Raw genomic sequence first — 26,373 nt, 5'->3', positions numbered from 1 at the left:
GATATGTATCTAGATATGCATATGGATCCAGAGCTGAATGTGGGTATGAATTAGCATTTAGAACTGGATATGAATGTGTGTATGGGTCTAGATATGGGAATGAATCTAGAGCAGATATGAATATGGATATGGGTATGCATCTAAGGCATATGAATATAGAGGTGGAGTAGATTATGGAGGTAGACATGGATATGAATCTAGAGCAGATATGGGTATGAGTCTAAGGCATATGACTATAAGTATAAACATGGAGTTGGATGCGCATTATGGAGGCTGATGTGGATATGAATCTAAAGCGTATACGGGTGTAGCTATGAATATGGATGTAGGGTTAGATGTGGGTGTGGATATATAAAAGTTAGCTGCCCACCAGTTTCTTTTGTCCCTAGTCAGCCACAAATTAGTTGCTTTCTCCACTATCCAGAGAAGAAAGTAGTCTTGTGGTTTCTTTATTCTTTCATGCCTCAAACCTGAATGGTAAAAAAAAATGATGATACCGTGTTGGAGAGCATTCCTCATTTACACTGAGGAGGAGTGTAATCGGAGGAGAACCCAGGCAGCATGACTTGGCACTGGCAGTGAGCCCATAGAGGAACTGCCTGGCTGCAGAAGAGCTTAACTGAGGGTCTGCGGAATGTCAAGGCTCAGGAAGTATGAGAATATTTAGATCCCAGATGGGCTGGCCTCAGAGAGCAGGTTCAGGGCATTTCTCCATCCTTGTGTCCTACATTCGCCAAAAGATGACAAGGAGGAAAACAAGGGTTGCATATGCTTATAAAAGGAAGCTGGAAATGAAGGCGAAATCTGCCCCGTTGTCTGCTTGCTCTTGTTTTAGACTCACTTAGTTTGGGAACTTTCAGAACCCTTCTACTTAACGTGCAAAACCCAGATTAAAAACTAACATGAAAACAGGTCACCAAATCTGATTAGAAAGTCAATGTTTGAAACTTCAGTTTAGTAGTAACTAAAATAGAGAAATCGCTATAGAGAATTTAAGTAAAATCACATTAGGTCACTTTAAATATATAGGGTCATCTCCAATGGTGTGGATGGAAGTGGTTTTTATTCTTACTAATAGTCTTTGAAAAGGTATTCGTTTTTAGAACCACCAGAGGGTTGATGATATTCCAAAGTAGTAAGTGGTCTGAAAACAAAAAGGGATCTGTGAGATTTCATGAATAATAATGAATTCATAGACATGTCTGGTTCTAAGCCAGTGTAATTTATGTCAGTATTACAAGGTCAAATGTGCCAGACATACATAGACGAGTGGCGACTTCTTCCACTGTTGTTTTTCTGAACATAGAATTTTTTTTTCATTGCGTGACAGCTAATTGCCAATGGCTCCAGCCACCGAATCCAGTCGGAGCGAGGTCCCCACTGCAGTGTACTCCATGCTGTGGAAGGTTTTGCCCTGGTTTTACTCTGCAGTTTCCAGGTGGCCACACGCAAACTGTCTGTTTTAATACTCAAGGAAATTCGAGCTTTATTTCTCGCTCTGGGTCAGCCTGAGGTATGGATTGTTTTTCTGAATTTTCCAATTCATATCTTTCAACAGTTTCAAAGTTTAAAAACTGTAAAGAATACATTACTATTTTATGTACTTTCATGTCACATGATGTCAACAAAAAATTTTTGAAAGAGGGTGGGTTTTTAATTGTGAAATCATACTCTTGATCTGCAGGAACTAAGTTATATATTCTGTGGGCAATAGAATAGACCATTCCTGATTTTCTACGTGATGATGCTTTGGGAAGGAGTGAATCTTATAATTCAGTAACAGAACATTTTCTTTCATAATGTTCAGTGTACATAGAATTAAGAAGTTGTTGTTACATTTATAGTAGAGAATGAACTTGAGAAAACAATGCATTCCATTTAGAATGAGCAAAGTATCAAACATTCTAGCTTACTGAAAGTTGTTTAGTCTCAATAGTGGTACAAAAATGGCATCACAAGAAAACATGTCCTCTTGAGACAAGAGAAATGAGCTGATTAATTAATTAATTAATGATTGTCTCCAGCTAGTCTTCCGCACTTGGTCAAGTGCTGTACACCCTTGTTTAGGTTAAGAGGTGAGGTTAAGGCACAGGTGGTCAAACCCTATCCATAAGTTGATGAAAGAAGGACATACTTCACATGCTTATTTAGAAAAATGCTACTTTCCATTTTCTTGTTTTTAATCACTAATCTTGGTTTTATGATCCTCCTCAAAATGATCATTGTCTTTACAAAATATTTTCAGATGTATCCCAGTCCTTTCTGCTCACATTTCTACAGCAAGCTCTCTGATGTGTTTTAGGACATCTCTGGGATCTAGTGAATGGATCTCTTAGGACACGGTATATTTTGATAAACCTTCATTAAGTCTCTATAGTAGTAATGATAATTATTATTGTGAGGCTAATAATTACCTGAGAATAACCTCAGGTATAACCTCACAAGAACCTGAGAATCAATACTGTTTTTGTTCCCATTGCACATATTCTTTGAGTGAGGTTTAGGGAGGTTAAATGCCATACCTAAAATCAACAGCTAGGCTGTGCCAGAGCTAGAATTGAAAACCATATTTATATATGCCTCTAAAGCCCAGGTTCTTTGCTACTTCAGCAAGCTGTGTTAAGTATGCTTCTCATATGGTACTTTCTTTAACCAGCCACAGCTGGTCTTTTTCAGTAAATTTTTTTATTGAGATACAAGCAACATACAACATTATTTGTTTCAAGTGTACAGCATTCCATAGTTGTTTATCTTGTGAAACGTTCACCACAACAAGAATTAATATCCATCACCACTCATGGCTACAGGATTTTGTGTGTGTGTGTGTGGTAACTTTTAAGATCTACTCTCTTAGCAACTTTTAAATTTGCAGTACAGTATTGTTAACTCTAGTTGCCATGCTGTATATTACATCTGTGTGACTGATTGATTTTATAGCCAGAAGTTTATACCTCTTTTATTCCTTTGCCCATTTTGTCACCCCTCCCCCAACCCCTGGGAACCAATTAATCTGTTCTCTGTATCCGTTTTTTTGTTTGTTTTTTTTCAGCCACAACTTTTTTGAAATCATTCTCATTCATACACAAGTATGAATGAGGAATGAGGACATTCCAAGTAAGGACATTCCGAAGCTTTCCTATAAGGGTTCTAAGTAAATGATTTCATATTCCTGAGCCTCTCTATATTAAAGAATGGCAAAGATACACACGTTCCTGTGTATAAGTACTATTCATGTAGAAGAATTTCCTGTAAGATGCTTTCTCTTGTGCTTTTTTTCCAGTTTGCTTCTTTTACCAAACAGCTGTGCCCAACATAGAGACCACAGAGAGGGTGCGGTCAGTCTCCAGTGCACTTTCTTTGGGACTGAAATTCAATCACAATCAACAGTTAATGTTATTTTAGCAGATCAGTGACTTAAGTATGTAGCCTTATCATGGTCTGGCAAAGCATACTCTTGTGGCGTTTGCATTCCTGAAAATTAATGACGACCTGAACACTTTAGTGAATAAGGTGTGATCCTAAGGTTTAGATTCCAGTTTCAGTAAGTGTATGTACATGAGTTTTTGAAATTGAAATGTCTTTTCAGTACAAGGTCAAATTGGCACTCTAATTTTCTTCCACTGAAACTTGTAAGACTAAACTCAGAACCACAGGGAGTTTTACCCACTACCTTTCACCCCTCGGCACTCACTTTTCTTTGAGAAAACCCTTATCACTACCTTGCAAGCTGTTCTGCTGCCTGTGCTGGACAAAGGCGGTGGGGAGGGTGGAAGGGCTCATTTTCCCACGGGAGTAATCGCCTCCCTTCTTTCCAGGACGATGACAGACCTATGATTGATGTCATGGATCAGCTAAGTTCTTCCATCCTCGAAAGTTTTATTCACGTAGCAGTTTCGGATTCAGTAAGTACACATTTGATCCTGCTTGCTGGTAATCCTTAAGTATAAGTTCTGGGCCTCTCTGGAAAAGAGATATGGAGGAAAAAAACCATGTAGAAGAATTCTGGGGTTTTATGTCAGGTTAATAAGCTGACACAGATGTGCTTAGGAAAACAAGACTTAGTTTTTTAGATGCTAGTTAAAATTTGTGAGACTTCCCTCGTGGTCCAGTGGCTAAGACTCTGCGTTCCCAATGCAGGGGGCACAGGTTGGATCCTGGTTGGGGAATTAGATAACACATGCTGCAACTAAACCCTGGTGCAGCCAAATAAATAAAAACATTATTTAAAACAGAATTTGAGTCTGAGGAAGATAGATAAAAATTTTGCAAATTGAAACTTCAGAAATTGCCCAGGATCCTTTAAAAAAATTTATTGGTTTTATTTATTACTCTTAAAGCTCTATATAGCCTATATTAATGTGGTGCTTTACAATTTACAAGATGCTTTCACAGTTATTCTCTTTTTTGAATAGAAACTCAAAAATGATGAGGCTGTAGTTACATAGTATGTTAGGGCCTGCCTGAACTTGACCATATCTGGACTCTGAGCATAATAGAGCTTGACACAAGCTGCTACACAAATACATTCTTTGTCTTATTTTATTTTTTTAAATTAATTCTTATTGGACAGTCTTTGTTTTAAAGCGCATATTGGCAACTTTTTAATTTCTGATCAAGTAGAAGGGAAATTGAAATGGATTTTAATTACTTGATTAAAAAAAAATCAGTATAACACAGTAATGAGGCTTGGATTGATTTTAGCTTAATGATTGAAGGGAGGCAGAGCAGATCTGTAGAACTGACATTGCTGATGCCCCTTGTGTATTCCAGGCAAATAATTATAAATGAAAAGAAGCATATTTGACAAAGAGCTATAAATAAATTTGTGAGCTTTTCTGCGATTGAACAGAGGTCCCTATTTTTAGCAGCCCTGTTCTTGCTTGTGGTTGTAATATTAACAGTAATTACTGAAACTAGTGGAATTACTAAAACTATTAGCCAAGCAATCAAACCTTAACAGTAATACTGAATAGTGCTACCTCCCTGGCGGCTCAGTGGTAAATAACTGCCTGCAGTGCAGGAGACCTGAATTTGATCCCTTGGCTGGGAAGACCCCCTGGAGAAGGAAATGGTAGCCCACTCCAGTATTCTTGCCTGGAGAATCCCATGGAGAGAGGAGCCTGGCAAGCTACAGTCCACGGGTTCACACACAGTCAGACACAACTTAGGGACTAAACAACCACCACCACCACCTCTTCGTTTAGAAATTCAGATTGCTTTTACACTAAATAAGACCATCAGGTGTAATTGTTTTATATACTTATCTTATTTCCCTTCGGATCATATTCTGTTCACATGATTTTGTTCTGTGTTTATCAGAATCTAAATCTTGAGCCAGGGTGACCAGGTCAGCAGGGATGCACAGAAAGGGGAGTAGAGGCATGGGGGTAAACAGTGCCTGCTCTGTGCAAGGGTTTGACATCCCTTCTCTCATGTCATTTACTTAAAAACTAGGTGAGGTCAACACTGCCATTTCCAGGTCATAAATTAAGCAGACAGAGGCTCTGGGGGGTTCAGAGATGTTCCCCAGGCACTGGCATTGGGCAGAGCCAGTGTTGGAGCCTTAAGTCTCGGGCTCTGAAGCTGCAGCTGTGCCTCTTTGGCCCATTAACCATGGAGGCCACTGGGCCACCCCTCTGCTCCATGGGAACTCAGAGACCCTGCAGGTAAAATGGAGTACTTTATGTGCCCGACAGATATAATAGCAATTCTATCTCCTGGCCCAGCAGCTAGATTATTTGAAACTTTCCTCAAGTTTGATAGTCTGGACTTAAAAGAGAATGAAATACACGAAACTGTGTGTTATCAATATGTAAATATATATCTATATGTATAGATATTGAATATGGATACAGGTATCTTTTTGGCACTAGTGGTAAAGAACCCACCTGCCAATGCAGGAGACATCAGAGACACTGGTTCGATCCCTGGGTTGGGAAGATCCCCAGGAGAAGGAAATGACAACCCACTCTAGTATTCTTGCCTGGAGAATCCTAGGCAAGAGGAGGAGGAGCCTGGTGGGTCCACAGAGTTGCACAGAGTCAGACAGGACCGAAGTGCTTTGCATGCACGTAGCACACATCTTTCAAAGGGTTTTAGAATGTATTCTGGCTTGACATCATAGGACAAAAATAAGTAGGTATCTTAACCTCTAAAAAGCATCAGTAAAATGCCCTTCATAAAAAGGATTACATATAGCCATCTCCCTAAGCCATAGGGAAGGTATTTCAGTCCAAGTAAAGACTCTTGAGAATCCCTTGGACTGCAGGGGGATCCAACCAGTCCATCCTAAAGGAAATCAATCCTGAATATTCATTGGAAAGACTGATGTTGAAGCTGAAACTCCAATACTTTGGCCACCTGATGCGAAGAGCTAACTCATTTGAAAAGACCCTGGTGCTGGGAAAGATTGAGGGCAGGAGGAGAAGGCGACGACAGAGGATGAGATGGTTGGATGGCATCACCGACTCAATGGACATGAGTTTGGGTAAACTCCGGGAGTTGGTGATGGACAGGGAGGCCTGGGGTGCTGCTGTCCACGGGGTCACAAAGAGTCAGACACAACTGAGCTGACTGACTGAAAGGTAAACAAAAATCATGGCTTAAAAAAAAAAAAAGAAAAAGAAAAACCTAATTACAAGGACTTACCTGTGGTCCAGTGGTCAGAACTCTTGAATTTCCACTGCAGGGCACACAGGTTCAATCCCTAGTTGAGGAGCTAAGATTCCACATGCTGCAGGGCACAGCGAAAAAAAACCAAAACCAAAACCAAAAACCCTAATTACAGAGGTAATAACACACAAATCTCAGAGATTAGTAGCTTTTCAGAAATGTATCTGTGGTTGAGTTTAACTAATGTCGTATATTTGCTTGATAAGTATTTAGTGGTCAGCTCCTGGGTACTAGTATGCGGGCTCTGTGACATTGAAACATCACTTCTGCTATCCACAGCCTCACGTAGGAACGACCACGACTGCAAGCCCGGGTCTGGCGTGGTGGAGCGGGGTGGGCATGGAAGGGGTGTTTGAGATTCCAAGCTGGGCCCGTGGCAGAGGTAGACAGGCAAAGCACTGTGGAGGAAGAGGCACTGGGCCACGGCCAGGACATGGACCTTGCGGCTCAGCATCGCGTCATAGCCTGCTTCTTGCACCTGCAGGCGACCCTGCCCTTGACCCACAGCGTGGACCTGCAGTGGCTGGTGGAGTGGAGCGCTGTCCTGGTCAACAGCCACTATGACGTGAAGAGCCCTTCCCACGTCTGGATTTTCGCCCAATCTGTCAAGGACCCCTGGGTGCTCTGCCTCTTCAGCTTCCTCCGGCAAGAGAACCTGCCCAAGCACTGCCCCACTGCCCTCAGCTACGCCTGGCCCTACGCTTTCACGCGGCTGCAGTCCGTGATGCCCCTGGTGGACCCGAAGTAAGGGGCCCCTATGCTTCCCTCTGTTCTGCTTGTTTTACCGTAATTTCCCCCTTTTACATTTTATATTAGAGATCAGGATAGACTCCTCTAGCTTCTAAAACGGCTTCCTACGTGGCGCTTAGTGGTTAAGAGCCCCACTGCCAATGTAGGAGTTTCTGAACATACTACTACAGAATTCTTAGTCTTAAGTAAAAACAGGTTAAAAGTTCATGTCTGGAGTTAGTTTTTTCCCTCCCTTAATCATCAGTGTGATTATCTGACTATAGAATCTCAGCCTCTTACTGGTTGAAAGGGTAGTAAGTTCTATTCAACTCTCTAACCAATAGAGATGTTCCCTGTCCAGACAGACAGTCCTGGACAGGTAATTGTTCATCTCAGTTGGGGCCCTTCCCAGCATCTTTGTTGAATAAGTGATGCCTTAAAATCCAGAACTTAGTTTTCCCTCTTGTTTTCAACTCCATATTTCTAGTAGCCCAATTAATGCCAAGAAAACCAGCACGGCCGGCAGCGGAGACAACTACGTTACGTTGTGGAGAAATTACCTTATTCTTTGCTTTGGAGTTGCAAAACCCAGTATTATGAGCCCAGGACACTTACGAGCTTCCACTCCAGAAATAATGGCCACGACACCTGATGGTACAGTGAGCTACGATAACAAGGTGACATGACATGCTTCAGAAGAATTATTCTGTAAGGTTTTTTTTTAGCTTGTTTGTCTAGAGTTCACAGTGCACGTTGCACTGTGCCTGCCATCTGGAGTATATGGGATCAGATTTTTCATCCTATACATTTCTAAATTCCATTGAGTGTGTGTGTGTGAATAATTTATTATTCCTCCCCTGACAGTTGGGAAACTGAAAATAAAGGGAAGTTAAGAAACTTGCTGAAAACCGTAGAGTGACTTGTATTTATCTGTGCCCTGACATTTGGTGCCCCACATACCACATTGCTCTCACGCCTCAGCAAGTATTCACCTTTAAACTGGGTCTTGATTAAATTATCTTGTTAAAGATGGTTTTGTGGATTTACATAATTGTTTTTTCAATTAATTGATTTTAATTGGAGGGTAATTACTTGACAGTATTGTGATGGTTTTGGTCATACGTCAACATGAATTGGCCACAAGTGTACATGTGTCCTCCCCCCATCCTGAACACCCCTCCCACCTCCCTCCCCACCCTGTCTCTCTGGGTTGTCCCAGAACTCCGACTTTGGGTGCCCTACGTCATGCATTGAACTTGCACTGGTCATCTGTTTTACATATGGTAATGTACATGTTTCAATGCTGAGATCCCCTGTGGCTCAGTGGTTTAAAAAAATAGTTTTGTTGGTGTTGTTTTTTTTTAAAAAAGAAGACTGTTATAATAAGAATGTTCTTTAGATTTTGTGTTCCAGGTGAAAATTGCATTCATTGTGTTGTTTTTAAATTTTTGTGTTTTTCTTTTTTTTTTTCCTGAAATGATGGCAGTGCCTTGGGATGTGGTTCAGTACTTGAAAACTGTTATAATGGAATCATCATTTGGTTAAAGGAAGCCTCAGTTGTCATGTTACCTCTTTTTCACTTTTCATCAACTTGTTTCAGGCCATAGGCACCCCGTCGGTGGGCGTTCTGTTAAAGCAGTTGGTGCCTTTGATGAGACTTGAGGGCATTGAGATCACAGAGTCCTTAGTTTTAGGATTTGGAAGGACAAATTCCCTTGTCTTCAGGTACGGTAATCTTGTTCTGAATTTGTGTATACTCCCGCTCTCATAGTTACTGCTTCTAATTCAAGTTTGAGTTTGCGTGTTGGTGTGTGCCTGGAGAGGCTGCAGGCTTTGCACGGTTCCCTCTATGTCCTCGTGGGTTTTCATGCATGTGACATTGCGATTGCCTCAAATTTCACTTTCAGTCATTGCAACTCTGATTTTACCGTTCAGATGTTCTCTCACATACAGGCTTTGTTTTAGATGACTTTAAATGAAGTCAGTGTCAGTCCCCAGTTAGCTAGACTGTTCAGAGGCCGTAACATCACAATAGTGAGTCTGCTCATCAGCCGCTCATACAACAGACTCTCAAAGGTTGATCATCGACAGAATATTTTCAGGGGTGTCTGTGACATGTCACACATGCTAGTCTTTCTAGGAGATGATGTGTCTGCCTTAAGAGAACAGCTATGTCTCAGTGTCTGGATTCCTCTAATCCAATAACCATTTCATCTGAGGCAGTGTCAAAGCATTTTCAAAGAATCCTCATAAAATGTTAGTTTAGACTGCCTCTCATAATTTTATTTGGCAATAAAAGCCTATAAGGACAAAAAAAAAAATCTTAGTTTTTGATGTACAGAGAAAATGGAAAGCTCCAAGCATCCGTGAGAAATTTATTGGAAAACTAAAGATTAACGAGACATTTTAGAAGTGACTAAAAAATATGTCAAGTATAGACTCAGATTTTATCCTTTAAAAATGTAACTGAGTACTGACTACTTGAGTGCTAGTTAACCAGTGGTTTACTACTTATTGATTGATTAGTTAAGACAAGGCATCATATAGAAATACTACAAGAGGGTAGTAAAAACCTAATGTCTTTCTCAAAGAACCTAAGGCTCTTTTGCACATCTTACCCTCTCAGTTTTCCTAGGGACAGGAAAGATGATGCAATTTACCAGCCACCTGGATGCAGAAAAATTAATGTCTCAGTGCCCTCACTGGTAAAATTGTTACAATAAATAAAAACAAATGATATCTCTCTAATTTAAAAAAACTGGTATAATTATAGAATCTATCTTACAGATTTATTGAGGGCGTTAAATATAAAAATGTACATAGTAAATATTTCATAAAGGATTGCTATTAGATGAGGAGACTATTAGTGTTATTTAGTAACACTGACACTATTAGTGTTATTTCCATTTCTTTGATGGAGAAATTCTAGCATCTGTATTGGAGGAATCTGGAATGAGATGCAGGATTTCTGTTTGTCCAGAGAGAATGCCTTAGTTTACCTTCCCCCTGTGTTTAATAATAGTACAAAATATTCTGCCAGAAAATACAAGATTTTTCAAACATGGAGCAGATTATGGACAAAGTACCTAGCCACAGGCTAGACCTCCTAATGCTGACTGTTATGACAAAGCAGTTCAGAAGTTAGTTTCTAAAGACAACAGCTGATTAGTGGGTATAAAGCTGAGAATTTGATCAAATGGGAACAGATGGAAGTGTATACATGTAATATCAGACATGTATCGATATGAAAAAATTTGTTTACTTTTACTACACCAGAGAAAAGGTTTTGATGAGAACCTCAATATCAAAATACTTGCCAAAATGTGCATTCATCATCTAGCTCAAATAAAAGAATTTATCTCTGAAATTCCAAAAAGACTTCATTTTAAAATGAACTCTCCCCTGAGCACAGATTCCAAAAGTGGCACCATAGTCATCACATCTGTTTCTTTTGCTCTAATTGAATTAAAATTTTTATTAATATTCATTCCCACAGCCTGTGAGAAAGTGCTTTGAATTCAGTAAACACAAAATATTGTTGACTTAATTGTTCAGGTAGGGGTTTTTGCCGTGGAGTCTCCAGCATATTACATCAAAATCAAGTCAACAAATGTGTAGTGAGTCCAAATTATGCACATAGCACTGGGGTAAGACTGGTTATACGAAGTGCAGGCCGCTGCCCGTTTCTAGTTCATCACATGACAGGGAAATGGAAAGGCAGGGAAGATTTTGATGTAAGAAGCAAAGTTTAAAAAGCAGATTTTGGGGTATTGAATGGCTATATATTGTGACAAAGTTGGTGTCAATTAATAATGAATTCTAAATGCTGACCTTTTTCATTCATAGAGAATTGGTAGAAGAACTTCATCCATTAATGAAAGAGGCTCTGGAACGAAGGCCAGAGGTAAGATATTGAATTTGAATAATTAATGCCTTGGTTTATCTGGACAGTAGTGTGAATTTAAACCATACCCAGTGGTTTGCTATCAACAGTACGAACATATTAACATGCTTTTAACAATGAATCTTGCTATTTTAATGTTGGTTATTTTCGTTATTTCTTTGAGTATTTAGTATAATCTGGGTCCAACTTTAAAAGATGTTAAGTCCTAAGCTTGTGAAAGGAAAGGAACCTAAATAATCATGTGTATGTTAAGATTTTATAGTCTTTTTGCAAAAGTTTTGAGTTAAGATTGAATTTTGGTTTGTAGAAAGTTTATTTTTTTTACAAGGAGCTGAGAAACCAGGACCATTGTTTGTTTTCTCTAGTGTATAAAGCTCTTTCTTCAACATTATCTTCGCTGAAGTGAACTCTGAAAAGGATAAACTTATAATGCAGCAGAATAAGAAATTAAACAGAGTAAGACTAAAAGAGAAGCTTCCCATGTAGTAGATAAGATACAAGAAGTAGCGGAAGCCCGGCAGTTTGAGCAAGAACAGTGTTACCAGATCTGGTGCAACTATTAGTGTTCACAGTGTTTTTCCACTTTTTTCTGATGCTTTAGTTTTTCAGCAGTGTCTGAGAGCCTCCAGGAAATGAGGCTTGTTGACTCTCAACATTTCCCGCTCAGATATTTACTGACCCACTTGTGATCTGTTTCTCTATAGCTTGTGATAACAAGCAGTTCTCTAAGGATTAGGTAGGAAAAAAGTACTTTTTTGTCTTTTGTGTTTAGAAAGTTAAAAATGACGAGATTACATCTTTCTTTTTTAAAGCAGAGTTGACATTATTGTGTCCACATTTATAAGTGATATTACCTCTTCCTAAACAGAACAAAAAACGCCGAGAACGGCGAGACTTGTTAAGGCTACAGCTGCTTCGAATTTTTGAACTTCTGGCTGATGCTGGGGTCATAAGTGACAGGTAGGAGGGAAATTATACTGAATTGAACTCTGCTCATTGAACCGATGTGTTTGCCCATTTTGTTTTGTTTTTTCCTTTCTCTTTTCTTGTTTTCTTATTTTTATTGAGGTATAGGTGATTTACAATGTTGTTAATTCCTATTGTATAGTGAAGTGATTTGGTTATACACATATATATATACACACACACATTCTTTTTTTAATATTATTTTCCATTATGGTTTATCAAAGGATTTTTTTTGGAGGATAATTGCTTTACAATGTTGTGTTAGTTTCTGCTATATAATGAAGTGAATCAGCTATACTATACATATATCCCTTCCCTCTTGAGCCTCCCACCCCTCCCACATCCCATCCGTCTCAGTCATCACAGAGCACCAAGCTCAACTCCCTGTGTTATATCGCAGCTTCCCACTAGCTGTTCTTTATTTTATGTATATATGTATATATAATACACACACACACTCACGACCTTTAACTTTTACTTAGAAAAGTGCAAAAGAGCTTGTTTTTTTCCATATACACTGCATATACATCAAGAACAAATTTAGTGTGTGAGTTCTGACAGTGAACCTTGTTTTCTGTGAAGCATATACTACTTTGACATCAAGACTAATCATCTGAAAATTTCATTTCCTTTTGTTCCAGCACCAATGGAGCCTTAGAACGGGACACTTTAGCCCTGGGAGCTTTGTTCTTAGAATACGTGGACCTGACCCGCATGCTCTTAGAAGCTGAAAATGATAAAGAAGTGGAAATTCTTAAAGATATCCGGGCACATTTTAGTGCCATGGTTGCCAACTTGATTCAGCGTGTTCCAGGTACAGCGATGCATCACTGCAGATTACCTTTCACGCTTGAAGTGTCATTTGTGGTCCTCATTGCTGTTTTCCTCTTTGAACCTACTGACCTGTGTGCAGGTCTGGGATGGGTTCATTTATTTGTTTGGAAATACTTGAAGATATGCTCGAACAGATTGTGGGCATGCAGCACAGTGTTGGAAGAGGAACAATAGGAATTGCATTTGGCTTTGTGCTCATGATTATTTCTATTCTCTGTTTTGGTTCCCATCTGAAAATGAACCTGTGTGATTTCTATAGGAAGAAAGTAATTCAAAGGGAACATTCACAGAGGCTTCATTTTTTTCATTCTCACTTTGCTCATCTGTGAACATATAATCTCAGCAATATTTCTGCTCTTGATTCTATCCAATCCACACATTATATAGAATTCTATATATGTTAATATATTACATTATTATATTAATATTATAATTATAATAATATTATATTATGTTATTTTTTTTCATAGAACAAATTGGGTTTAAAGCATTTTCATCTAATAGAACCAAAAGAGAATAAAAATAGTTTGGTGTAAAAATAGATTACTGTAATTAAAATTTTGTGACATAATTATAAAAAGCTGAAAGTCATCTGTTCTTCTTTTTCATTATGATTTAACATTATGATGTTGTAAAACTTTATTACCAATTCTCCTCACTTTTCATGACCCTAAATTACGATTTAACTTTCTCAGTTAAGGAATTTTTGTTTGAAATAGACAGTCTATACATAGTATTTTACAGTACTTCCTAAAGACACAGCAGCAGTTAAGAGAACACTTAAGATGTAAGGAGTAGCTGAGTGGGAGGTCGCAGGTTTTCTAGACATTACTTAGAAAACAGTGTCTGGGAATCCATTTTCTGTTTTCCTGCTCTGAGACAAGATGCTGTTGACTGACACATTAGGAGAGGAAAGAAAAATAGGCTTGACTTTTTAAATCCATGTTTCATTACCTAAAGAAATCTTGAGTTAGAAAATGAAATTGCTCCTTGCCCCAAAACTTAGGAATCATGCATAATAGCAATGTCAAATGTATTCACTGTATTTTTCAGTATAGTAGACTCTTAGCCTGTGTTTTCTCTCTAGTTCACCACCGAAGATTTCTCTTCCCCCAGCAAAGCCTGAGGCATCATCTTTTCATCTTATTTAGCCAGTGGGCAGGACCCTTCAGCATTATGTTCACTCCCTTGGATCGTTACAGTGACAGAAATCATCAGATTACAAGATACCAGTATTGTGCGTTAAAGGTAGGTCACCTTTGCCTCATGAACGACTTGTCAGATTGATGATCTCTTTCCTTAAACAACCATGCCTTACATAAGGGTAAAATAAATAATATGGTATGACACGATAAAATACAAACACACATGCAAAAAAAATCAAGTATATACACCTGTGTATACATAACCTCACTCTATACATTCTGAAATATCTGCACATGAACAAAATAGAGATCTCTGTATAATCATGTAAGTATTCCAATCTTGCTCATAATTTCAAAATGCAGAACTTTTCCAAGGTTCCATTTTTATCTAAAGATTTCTACTGTATGAAAACCTTAGCTTTTGCTTATTTTCCCCTGATAGCTCAGTCAGTAAAGAATTTGCCTGCAATGCAGAAGATTCCTGGGTTGGGAAGATCTGCTGGTGAAGGGATAGGCTACCCACTCCAGTATTCTTGGGCTTCCCTTGTGGCTCAGCTGGTAAAGAATTTGCCTGCAATGTGGGAGACCTAGGTTCAGTCCCTGGGCTGGGAAGATCCCCTGGAGAAGGGAATGGCTATTCACTCCAGTATTCTGGCCTGGAGAATTCCATGGACTGTATAGTCCATGGGGTTGCAAAGAGCTGGACATAACTGAGTGACTTTCACTTTAAGTAGCTGCCTTGCCAGTTAACTTCCAACTTAAAATGTATATGGATATAGATATATATCCTCATGTTCAAAACCTGTGAAGGGCTGCATTCTCTTTTTAATCTCCTTCCATCCTAGAAGACTCACAGAAATAGGCTTCTATACTACCAGGACTGTTGAAAATTTTCAGAACCATGATTCCTTACAGCTTAATTTCCTTTAGAAAACTAATTGTATGTTGACTGTGTCATACATATCAGAAGTTGCTAACTGTCAAATTCACCTTTGCCTCAGTGGAGCTAATATAAGCCATGGCCCTGACAGTCATTTGGACCTATTGACTAGAGAGGACCTATTGATCAAGATCTTTCCTTCTCTGGATGGCTGAGTCCCTTTGCTATCTACCTGAAACTATCACAACATTGTTAATTGACTAGCTTAATATAAAATAAAAAGTTTTCATTAAAAAAAAAGATCTTCCCTTCTTTTGCTTTACCTCAAAGGAACTAAAGTTTATATTCTTCATTTTCTTTAACCTTGATTAAAATCATAGTTATCTATTTCCACATTTTTCATAGCTTGCCAATTTAGTGCATTAGTCAAATATTTGTTAAGTTTCTGAGTTCAGTGTATTAGTCAAATATTTGCCATCAAAACAAAATTTGAAAAGCTATATTTATCATAAGCAGAATTCATTCACTTGAAATCACTGAAGGTAAGCTTATTTTAAATCCTGTGAAATGGTCATTTTGTTTTGAATATCTCAGCCATACATTATAAAGATTTATTATAAAAGTACATGTCTACAAAGTTCAATTTATGGATTTTGTTGTAAAAAGAGACAAAATTGGCAATCTGGCTTTTTTTTTTTTATTGAATCTACTAAGGAATACTTTAAAATCTTGTAGACATAGCTGCTTTAAAAGCTGCTGCTGCTGCCAAGTCGCTTCAGTCGTGTCCGACTCTGCACAACCCTATAGATGGCAGCCCACCAGGCTCCCCCGTCCCTGGGATTCTCCAGGCAAGAACACTGGAGTGGGTTGCCATTTCCTTCTCCAATGCATAAAAGTGGAAAGTGAAAGTGAAGTCGCTCAGTCGTGTCTGACTCCTAGCGATCCTATGGACTGCAGCCCACCAGGCTCCTCCGTCTATGGGATTTTCCAGGCAAGAGTACTGGAGTGGGTTGGCATTGCTCTAAAAGACCCTTGTCATTTATAAATCTGGTAGTATGTGTTTTAAAGTCAATTGCATATCATTCAGTCATGCAGGACTCACTTGGAGGTTGTGTTCTGTTTTGTTTTCAGGCAATGTCAGCAGTGTTGTGCTGTGGCCCGGTGTTTGACAATGTGGGCCTTTCCCCAGATGGCTACCTATACAAGTGGCTTGACAACATTCTGGCTTGTCAAGATTTACGAGTAAGTACTAGCCAAAAATACATTGTTCTAAATGTCTTGATTGTTTTGTCTTGGTTCAGTTGGTACTGACACGTCTAAGCAGTGTTCACAACACAGTCTCTTCACACGTTAGCCACAGAAGTGTAGGCTTGTTTGTTGCTTACATTACACTATGATGCATCAGAATAAGAAACACAGTAACATTTACCAAAGTTGACCATAAACCAAGCCATAAAGCAAGTCTCCACAAAGTTCGAATGATTGAAATGACAGGCTGTATTCTCTAATCACAGTGACACTAAGCTAGTAATAGATAATAAAGATAGTTAAGAAATACTCTTCCAGATACAGTGATTTAAAGAATACATAAAAATAGAAAAATATTTTTAATTGAAGAATAATGAAAACACTACTTACTAAACATGTGGGTTGTAAATAAAACCTTGCTTAGAATGAATCATATATTGGAAAGAAAAAAGACTGAAATCAGTCAACCAAGCGTCCATTTCATGAAGTTAGAAAAAGCATATCACACTCAAAAAAAGCACACTGAAGGAAATAATAGAGATAAGAGTACAGATTAATTAAAGAGGAAAAAATACTAGAAATGCACATTTAAACCAAAAATTTGAATTATGTTAAAAGACTAATAAAATTAGTAAATCCATAGGAAGTCTGATCAGAAAAGATAAGACATGTGTCATCAACCTCAGAAATTTAAAGGGTCATTACTACAGATGCCACAGATGCTAAAAATAAGACAACATATAAACAACTTTGTGCCAGTAAACTTGACATTCTAGACAAGTGTCTAGAAAACACAGCACAAATGGAAAATCTGAATAGTCAGATAAGTAGCAAAGAAATTTAATCTATAAGTGAGAGTGTTCCCACAAAGACAACTTTAGGACCAGTTGGCTTTATGGATTAATTCAACACTTAAGAAACAGATTGCAAAGATTTAATACAAATCCTTAAGGAGAAAACATATCAAAAGGAAACATATCTGGATATATTTTATGAGACCCACATAACCTTCATACTAAAATGTGACAAGGATTTAATAAGAAAGACAACTAAAAGCAAATTCCTTCTTGAACATAGATATAGAAACTTTAAGCAAAATATTAAAAAATTGAATTCAGTGATATATTAAAAAGAGGATTCCTCAAGATCAAGTTGGGATTATTCAAGAACTGCAAGACTGGTTTAATATTCAAATGTTCTTCAATTCATTTGTATATTAATTATATTAATAAAGCCTCAGGAAGAAAGTATCATCTGATCATCTTAATAAGATGCAGAAAGAACATTTAATAAAATTCTACATTTATTCATGAGGGCAATTCCTAATGAAACAAAGAATAAAAAAGGACTTAGTTTGATAAAGGGTATCTTAAAAAGAAAAACCTGTAGTAAACATTGTACTAAACAGTGAATATTGACCTATAGTAAACATTGTACTAAACAGTGAATATTGAAAGTGTTGTCTGAGATTAGCATGACTCAGGAAGCCCACATTCACTGCTTCTCTCAACATTATACTGAAGATCATAGCTAGTGGATTAGAAAAGAAAAAATAAGGTAGCAGGAGTGAAAAAGAAGAAACAGTTTGTACAGAAACAGATGCACAGATTTAGAGAATAAATTTACAGTTACCAGTGGGGAAGAGTTGCAGGGAGGGATAGCTTGGGAGTTTGGGATTAACATGTACACACTGCTGTACTTAAAATAGATAACCAACAAGGACCTATAGGGTAGCACAGGGAGCGCTGCTCAACACTGTGTAATAACCTAAACGGGAAAAGAATTTGAAAAAGAATAGATACACAGGTATGTGTAAATGTGCCACCCTGCTGTACACCAGAAACCGACACAACACTGTTGATGGACTGTCTGCCAGTGTAAGATGCAAATGGGAAAAGAGAGTTTGTGGATTTAAATGTGAAAGCTGAAAAATTAAAGTTTCTAGAAAATAAAGTAGGATAATTTAATCCCTGGAGTCAGGGAAAGATTTCTTAAACAAGATGCAAAAATTACTAACCATCAGGAAAGACTAGTTAATAATGTCTCTTCACCAAAAGACACCATTAAGGGTGTAAATAGGCTGGTTGTAGAGTAAAAGAAGATATTTGCAACATGGAGCCAACGGAATTCTTACCTGGAATATATAAAGGACCTCTACAAATAAATAAGGTAAAGGCACTCACGAGAAAAATGAACAAGAGAATTAAACAAGCACTTTACCAAAGAGATTATCCAGTCCATGCAGTGTAAGACGTGTACAGAAATATTTAAAGCAGTATTACGAAGTCAAGAGCTGGAACAACCCAGATGTTCATCAGTAGTAGAATGAATAAATTGTGGAGCTTAGAATATTATGCAACAATGCAAACAAACAAATGTAGATGACTTTTAAACATAAATTGAGTGAAAGACACAAAATTATAGATATTACATATTAATACCATAATTCCACTTAGATAGAGTTCAGACAGCTCCGACTATTCAGTGGCGGTAGAAATCAGGATGCTGTACTGTCGTGTCTGACTCTTTGTGACCCCATGGACTGGGGTCCTCTGTCCATGGGATTCTCCAGGCAAGAATATTGGAGCAAGTTGCCATTTCCTACTCCAGGGGATCTTCCCAACCCAGGGACTGAACCTATGTCTTTTGTGTCTTCTGAATTGGCAGGCAGATTCTTTACCACTGCGTCACTTGGAGAGCCCAGAAATCAGGATAATGGTTATTCTTGAGGAGGGCTTCCCTGGTGGATCAGATGGTAATCTGCCTGCAATGCAGAAGACCCGGGTTGGAAAGATCCCTTGGAGAAGGGAATGGCAACCCACTGCAGTATTCTTGCCTGGAGAATCCCATGGACAGAGGAGCCTGGAGGGCTACAGTCCATGGGGTCACAAAGAGCTGGACACAACTGAGCAGCTTTCACTTTTACTTTCTTTTCCAAACTATGCACCAATAAAAAAAAATTTTTTTAAGTGATTTTGATACACAGTAAAGTTCTGGGCCCATACCCTATAACATAAGAACAAACAGGTCATAATTTTTCCTTCTCCAATGTGATTGCTATGGATAGGAGAATGAATAACTTCAGCAAGAAGTGGGAAAATGTTACTTTCTGAGGGGAAAATAGCCCCCAGATACCAGGCTTGTCCTGGATGAATGTGACCATCCAGTATTTAACAGTAGCTTCAAGAATCATCAGTTAATGATCCTGTTCTATTTAGCATGACAATCTTTTCAAATGAAAGTCTGATTAAAAGTGTTTATTGATAGCATATTTCTTTCTCAAAGATTGTCAGCTAAGGTGTACACAGTGTACTTAGTAATCAAGCCTAATAAACATACTCCTCTGATCTTTTCCGTAAAAGATTTTGTATGCATAAAGGCTTTCCTTTTATATATTTAATTTTTTAAACCAAATACATGTATTTTTCAAAAATATTTAAAAAATATTTTCAAGTATTAAATATTTGCCAATGAAGTCTCTGTCACCTTTTCAGAGTTAAAAATAGAGAATGAGTGGACCCTGTATGATAGACTGACAGTGACTCAAATTTAGTTTATACATTTGAATTTCCAGTTCCAATTTTGCATCCTTTTAAAGACCTGTTTGTGGAATAAAAATTAATCAAGATGGATGTTGTCTTCACTTTCCTTTTGCCCAGTTTACATTCACTAAGCTCGATTTTTGTGTCTTTCCTGGAATAATCTTTCATGAAACATGAGGGATTGCTTTTCTCCACGTATTCAGGTTCATCAACTTGGCTGCGAGGTTGTCGTCTTGCTACTGGAACTAAATCCTGACCAAATAAATCTTTTCAACTGGGCGATTGACCGATGCTACACTGGTTCCTACCAACTTGCGTCTGGTTGTTTCAAGGCCATAGCTACTGTGTGTGGAAGCAGGTATGGACTCTTTAACTGGAAGCTACTGGTCACTGACAACTACAGATTAAGGTTGCTCCTCATCATATTGAGAACTGATTGAGAATTGAGAGCTGATTGTTTTTGCAGACATCCAAGTGGAGTAAATTCTAAGGAAATAGAAATGGCCTATCCTTCCCCAGAAGATAGACTGTTCTAAGTTCACAGCTACGTAGAGTTTTCATTCTACCAGGAGAATGGTTTGTAGTTCAAGCACCCTTCTTTTTTAGTTGCCTGGAAATTTATAATGAAGTATTAGAGCAGGCTTTGAAAATGACCAAGATTTCATTTAGGGAATTTCTAGAAATATTTGTGACAAGTATGAACTGTAAGCCCTTCAGCCATGTTGAGACCAAACTAAACTCAGGAAGCAACCTAAAAACATTAGATCTCTCTTGTACAAAACTTGAGAAAGGAAGAAGAGAAAAAAAAAAAGTGTCTCCTGGGATTCCAGAGATTATGCTTTTAAAAACACTGCCCTCACTATGTAAATCAGTCATTCAGCAGAGTCATTCATCTCTACAGTTTATTGAAATAATTTCGTAGCTAAGATGAAAGGGTTAATAGAGACTCCCAAGACCACAACAGCTCTTCCCAAGAAAGAGCTTATTATGTATTACAAATGGAGAGAAGGCAGCCCACCTTTATTTTTGAAAGGACTCATATAGACTGTTAATTGTTCCTTTTAATTAAATATGGGATTTTAAATAGCTATCCTGAGCTACCAGATAAAGGGAATAAAAGTAAATTCATTTTAAATTCCAATCTTTTATGGTTCTAAATTAATAAGAACAGAATTTTAGAAGACATCTACTTTCAATAAACCTAAAATGAACATGCTATTTAAAGAGACAAGTTTCTCTTTAGTATTTTTCTTTTATGAAGATGGTAGATAACGTTTCATGTCTAAAGCATTCATCTTCCATAATCTTAGTAGTAAAATTTTTATTATACACAGATTTTAATTTCCATAAAAGTCATATCAGATGATAATCTAAACTGTCTGATTTTCCATCGGTTTATTTCTTGATGTTAGCAATACTAAATAAATGACATTTATCCTCTAGGATATTAACAAAATAACATTTTTTTATAAGTCTCTTTCTCTGGAGGATTGTTTTATTTTCAGGTATTTCAACATTCTAAAAACAAATTTCTGCTCTTTGATGTTAAAGAACATATTTAGAATCTATGACTTGGACCATAATTTCATCTGACAAAAGTAAGAGGAATAAAAGTTTCCTCTCTTTGCCGCCCTTCTCCCAGTGAACTTGGTTTGAACTGTCTTAGTCAAATTTATATCGTTGCATGGCCATCTCATAAAATATCACAGTGCATTCCTCTGAATAAATCTAGGCTTTTTTTAGGGAGCACAAATAAATGTTTGTATGAATTAGCAATTTAGTCTCAATGCCAATAATATCCCAGTCACAAAAATATTAGGTTATAAAGCTCTCTATGTTTAGAGTAGGTTTTGAAAGATAGCATCCTAAAATATTTTGGTTTCTTAAACAAATATTGCCTATCAGCTTACACTCAGGATACATCTATTCTGAAGGCAGGTCAGGGCCAGATGATGCCATGGCTGTGACCTCTCTGCTAAGACGGTGACCAGCACTTGTCATTTCTCGCCACAGGGATGTTCAGAATTTCAAGTTTCAGCTGTGGCCTAAATGTGTTCTCTTTTCCCATAAATTGTCAGTCTTTGTAGTTTTAATAAGTCTCCAGATTTGTTGGAGCAACTTTGCACTTAGGTTTTCAGTATTTTTTTCAAAAGCACTTCTGGTGTTTTAGACTTTGTCTTCTGCAAGTTTACTTCTAAAAAAAAAACACCCAAATCACTTATGAAATAATCTTTTCCTGAAAAGTCACACACAAACTGGATCATGTTTTAAATTCGTGAAACAAGGTATCTGAATAGTAACTCCTACAAGACATATTCTAAAGCAAAGAAATCTTCCTGTAAAGTAAAATAATTACTTTATTTGAGTATATATATAATAATTACTATATTATATATAATTATTATATACTATATATAATAATTACTTTATTTACAATATATGATCGAATATTGGCTTTATTTTTGTAGGAATATGGCAACTTATAGGCAGATTCATTTATTAAGGAACCACTTGTAATTGACTTTAAAATACTTAAAAGATTTAACATTTTAAAAATGTAGATTAAAATTTTCTACCTTCAGAATGAAAGCAATTTTTACATAGCTAATATATAAATCTTTATATTCGACTGCTGTGACAGTAGGAAAAAATGGTTCTCCGCATTCTTTTCAGTTCCTTTTATTTCTATAAATGTGTGTGTGTTGTGAGCTTGCTGGTCTCCAGTCAAAATTATAACTGTAATTATAACTACAGTCTGACTCTGCTGACATTAAGAGATTTGGAAGTCGGAGTGGAACATGAATAAGACCAAGGAAAGTGAAGATAAAAGTAGAAAGTGATCGTAAAACTGACAGTATTAGTTTTGGAGGCTTTTTCATGATATGTTTCATATTTGAGTAAAAGCTATTAAGTGCAGCTCAGTACTAGAGCACAAAACAGTTCACCTGTCTGCCAGCATTAGTTCCAATAACTATTTGGCTCCTGTGTGTGTTCTCATTAGTTTTTCCATCAATTCCAAATTATATCACTTTAGAACAGATTAGGAAATTGAGAAAGAGACTAAATGGCTTTCCGAGATTGTAAACCAAGGTAAATAATGTGCTGTCTATTAAAAGTATAGACCGCTTCCAATCATTGGCTTAATTCAGCAGAATTCTCTTCACATTTAATTAAATACTTACAAGTTCATTGTTTTCACTCTTATTCTCCAGCATACTCCTCAAATATATTTAATAGATGTTTTAGAAGTATATACAAGATCAAAGTTTTAATTTTTAAAGAATTACGTTGGGTTTATTTTCGGAGGTGGTTTTTATTGTCGTTGTTTATATGCCTATCTATCTTGCCTTAACTGTAAATCTTTCCTAATTTAAATCAGGTACAGTAAACTTGAATTCTTTTTTTTTAATCAAGTTTTTAAAAATTGATTTATTTTAATTGGAAGATAATTGCAATAATGTGATGGTTTTTGCCATCTATCAACACAAATAAGCCACAAATGTACATGTGCCCTCCCCATCCTGAACCCCGCCTCCCACCTCCCTCCCCAACCCACATCCTGTGGGTTGTCCCAGAGCACCAGCTTTGAGTGCCCTGCGTTATATATCAAGCTTGCTGGTGAGCTGTTTTACATAGGGTGATACACGTGTTTCAGTGCTGTTCTCACACCATCCTATCCTCGCCTTCTCCCACAGAGTCCGAAAGTCTGTTCTTTACGCCTGTGTCTCCTTTGCTGCCTTGCGTGTAGGATTGTCAATACCGTCTTTCTAAACTCCATATATATGTGCTAATATAGTGTTTGTCTTTCTCTTTCTGACTTACGTCAAAACTTGAATTATTATTATTTTTTTTACTTTATTTTACTTTACAATACTGTATTGGTTTTGCCATACATTGACATGAATCCACCACGGGTGTACATGCGTTCCCAAACATGAACCCCCCTCCCACCTCCCTCCCCATACTGTCTCTCTGGATCATCCCCGTGCACCAGCCCCAAGCATCCTATATCCTGCATCGAACATAGACTGGCGATTCATTTCTTACATGATAGTATACATGTTTCAATGCCATTCTCCCAAATCATCCCACCCTCTCCCTCTCCCTCAGAGTCCAAAAGTCCACTCTACACATCTGTGTCTCTTTTGCTGTCTTGCATACAGGGTCGTCATTGCCATCTTTCTAAATTCCATATATATGTGTTAGTATACTGTATTGATGTTTTTCTTTCTGGCTTACTTCACTCTGTATAATCGGCTCCAGTTTTCATCCATTTCATTAGAACTGATTCAAATGTATTCTTTTTAACGGCTGAGTAATACTCCATTGTGTATATGTACCACAGCTTTCTTATCCATTCATCTGCTGCTGGACATCTAGGTTGTTTCCATGTCCTGGCTATTATAAACAGTGCTGCGATGAACACTGGGGTACACGTGTCTCTTTCAGTTCTGGTTTCCTCGGTGTGTATGCCCAGCAGTGGGATTGCTGGGTCATAAGGCAGTTCTATTTGCAGTTTTTTAAGGAATCTCCACACTGTTCTCCATAGTGTCTGTACTAGTTTGCATTCCCACCAACAGTATAAGAGGGTTCCCTTTTCTCCACACCCTCTCCAGCATTTATTGCTTGCAGATTTTTGGATCGCAGACATTCTGACTGATGTGAAGTGGTACCTCATTGTGGTTTTGATTTGCATTTCTCTGATAATGAGTGATGTTGAGCATCTTTTCATGTGTTTGTTAGCCATCCGTATATCTTCTTTGGAGAAATGTCTATTTAGTTCTTTGGCCCATTTTTTGATTGGGTGGTTTATTTTTCTGGAATTGAGCTGCATAGGTTGCTTGTATATTTTTGAGATTAGTTGTTTGTCAGTTGCTTCATTTGCTATTATTTTCTCCCATTCAGAAGGCTGTCTTTTCACCTTGCTTATATTTTCCTTTGTTGTGCAGAAGCTTTTAATTTTAATTAGATCCCATTTGTTTATTTTTGCTTTTATTTCCAGTATTCTGGGAGGTGGATCATAGAGGATCCTGCTGTGATTTATGTTGGAGAGTGTTTTGCCTATGTTCTCCTCTAGGAGTTTTATAGTTTCTGGTCTTACATTTAGATCTTTAATCCATTTTGAGTTTATTTTTGTGTGTGGTGTTAGAAAGTGATCTAGCAAAACTTGAATTCTTAAAAGTAAATGCCCCACATTTCTTAAGAGAATAGCATCCATCTATTACCAAAATAGACAGGGAAGCTTATCTTTCCTGAATGCCAGTCGTCCTCCCTAACTGGTGATTGTGTCACCTGGAGAATTTCGGCAGAGCACAGAGTTTGGGAATTTGGACTCTGGAAACATAATGTCTTGAGATTGAATTCTAGCTCTGTCTCTCATTAAGCTGTGTGATCTTGAACAACTTACGTCAAATGCTTACTCATTTGTGAAATACGAGTGGGAACAGGGTTAGGGTAAGGATTAAAGAAAAACAATCTCTTGACCAAAGGTCTAGCACATAGTGAGCACCCTGTAAACACTATTATTATTACTATTATTATTCAACAGCTGTTGGAGGCAAAGAGCTATGATGTAATCATATCAACTGGTAAAATCCATTTCTCTTTAAAATATCTCAAATCTTTAGTTTCATCAGTTAGTTCTAGATAAGCCAGAGCTAATGGGTATTTCTCAAATTCTTCAAAATTTCCTCTCTTTCAGATGGAAAAAAAAATCAGTTTTATTTCTTATTTACTTTCTGAACCACATCTACCTTTTATATTTATTTTACCATTTTATTTTTATTCTTATCATCATAGCTGTCTTTCTTTTATCCTTCCACTGTCTATGCTGAATAATTAAATATTGAAAAATGTAAGATTCTGTTTCTAAGCCTATTTTAAATGTCTAAGTACAGATGTTTTACTTGTACTCTTGAACACATTGGAGAGCTTTCTGATTTTTTCCTTCTCTGGGTTTCTTTCATTTTTTGTATCTGTATTATTTCTTTCAGTGTGGTTCCCCTTCAATTCCATAACTCAGTTTTAAGCAGCTAATTGAATTCCCTGATTACATGGTTAAGGGCATAACCCTGCATAAGAGGGCAGCTTTGTCTACTCTTCTCCTGCCTTTAAATCCCCAGTGATCCCTAGTAGTTTCTAGTGTTTATTTATATAAAAATATATATGTATTAAGTCCCAGAATCAGAGACAGCAATGTAGGTAAGACATCTCTGCTACTGTAGAGCTCAGAAGAAAGTTACCTTTCTGTTTTCACAGAAAGGTCTGTTTCTAGATACTGCAGTTCATAAGAATGCTAAATTAGACTGGTCATGAAATGACCTATTGTGGGGTGTCTAGGAGGTAGACAGCACAGTGGAGAAGTGTTTGAATTCTTGGGAATTAAACAAATCTGGGATGGTATCCAGGCTCCACTCCTTCTCCCTGACCTTGGGTGAGAATTTAACATCTCTA

The 26,373-nt window shown here is 37.5% G+C and overlaps 1 protein-coding gene across 1 annotated transcript in view; it reads left to right on the top strand.

Moving 5' to 3' along the window:
• Positions 1 to 26,373, top strand: part of FRY (FRY microtubule binding protein) — a 328,020-nt gene that overhangs the window by 218,113 nt on the left and 83,534 nt on the right. The window contains exons 20-30 of the mRNA XM_052649908.1: positions 1,331 to 1,513; positions 3,816 to 3,902; positions 7,157 to 7,416; positions 7,889 to 8,078; positions 9,002 to 9,126; positions 11,248 to 11,305; positions 12,174 to 12,265; positions 12,913 to 13,085; positions 14,193 to 14,353; positions 16,262 to 16,372; positions 20,124 to 20,278. Of these exons, the coding sequence (XP_052505868.1) occupies positions 1,331 to 1,513; positions 3,816 to 3,902; positions 7,157 to 7,416; positions 7,889 to 8,078; positions 9,002 to 9,126; positions 11,248 to 11,305; positions 12,174 to 12,265; positions 12,913 to 13,085; positions 14,193 to 14,353; positions 16,262 to 16,372; positions 20,124 to 20,278 (1,595 nt within the window). The remainder of the gene's footprint in view (positions 1 to 1,330; positions 1,514 to 3,815; positions 3,903 to 7,156; positions 7,417 to 7,888; positions 8,079 to 9,001; positions 9,127 to 11,247; positions 11,306 to 12,173; positions 12,266 to 12,912; positions 13,086 to 14,192; positions 14,354 to 16,261; positions 16,373 to 20,123; positions 20,279 to 26,373) is intronic.

The sequence above is a fragment of the Budorcas taxicolor genome, chromosome 12 (genome assembly GCF_023091745.1).
Source record: "Budorcas taxicolor isolate Tak-1 chromosome 12, Takin1.1, whole genome shotgun sequence".
In the NCBI taxonomy this organism is placed as follows: Eukaryota; Metazoa; Chordata; class Mammalia; order Artiodactyla; family Bovidae; genus Budorcas; species Budorcas taxicolor.
This window is presented reverse-complemented; position numbering and strand designations above follow the sequence as displayed.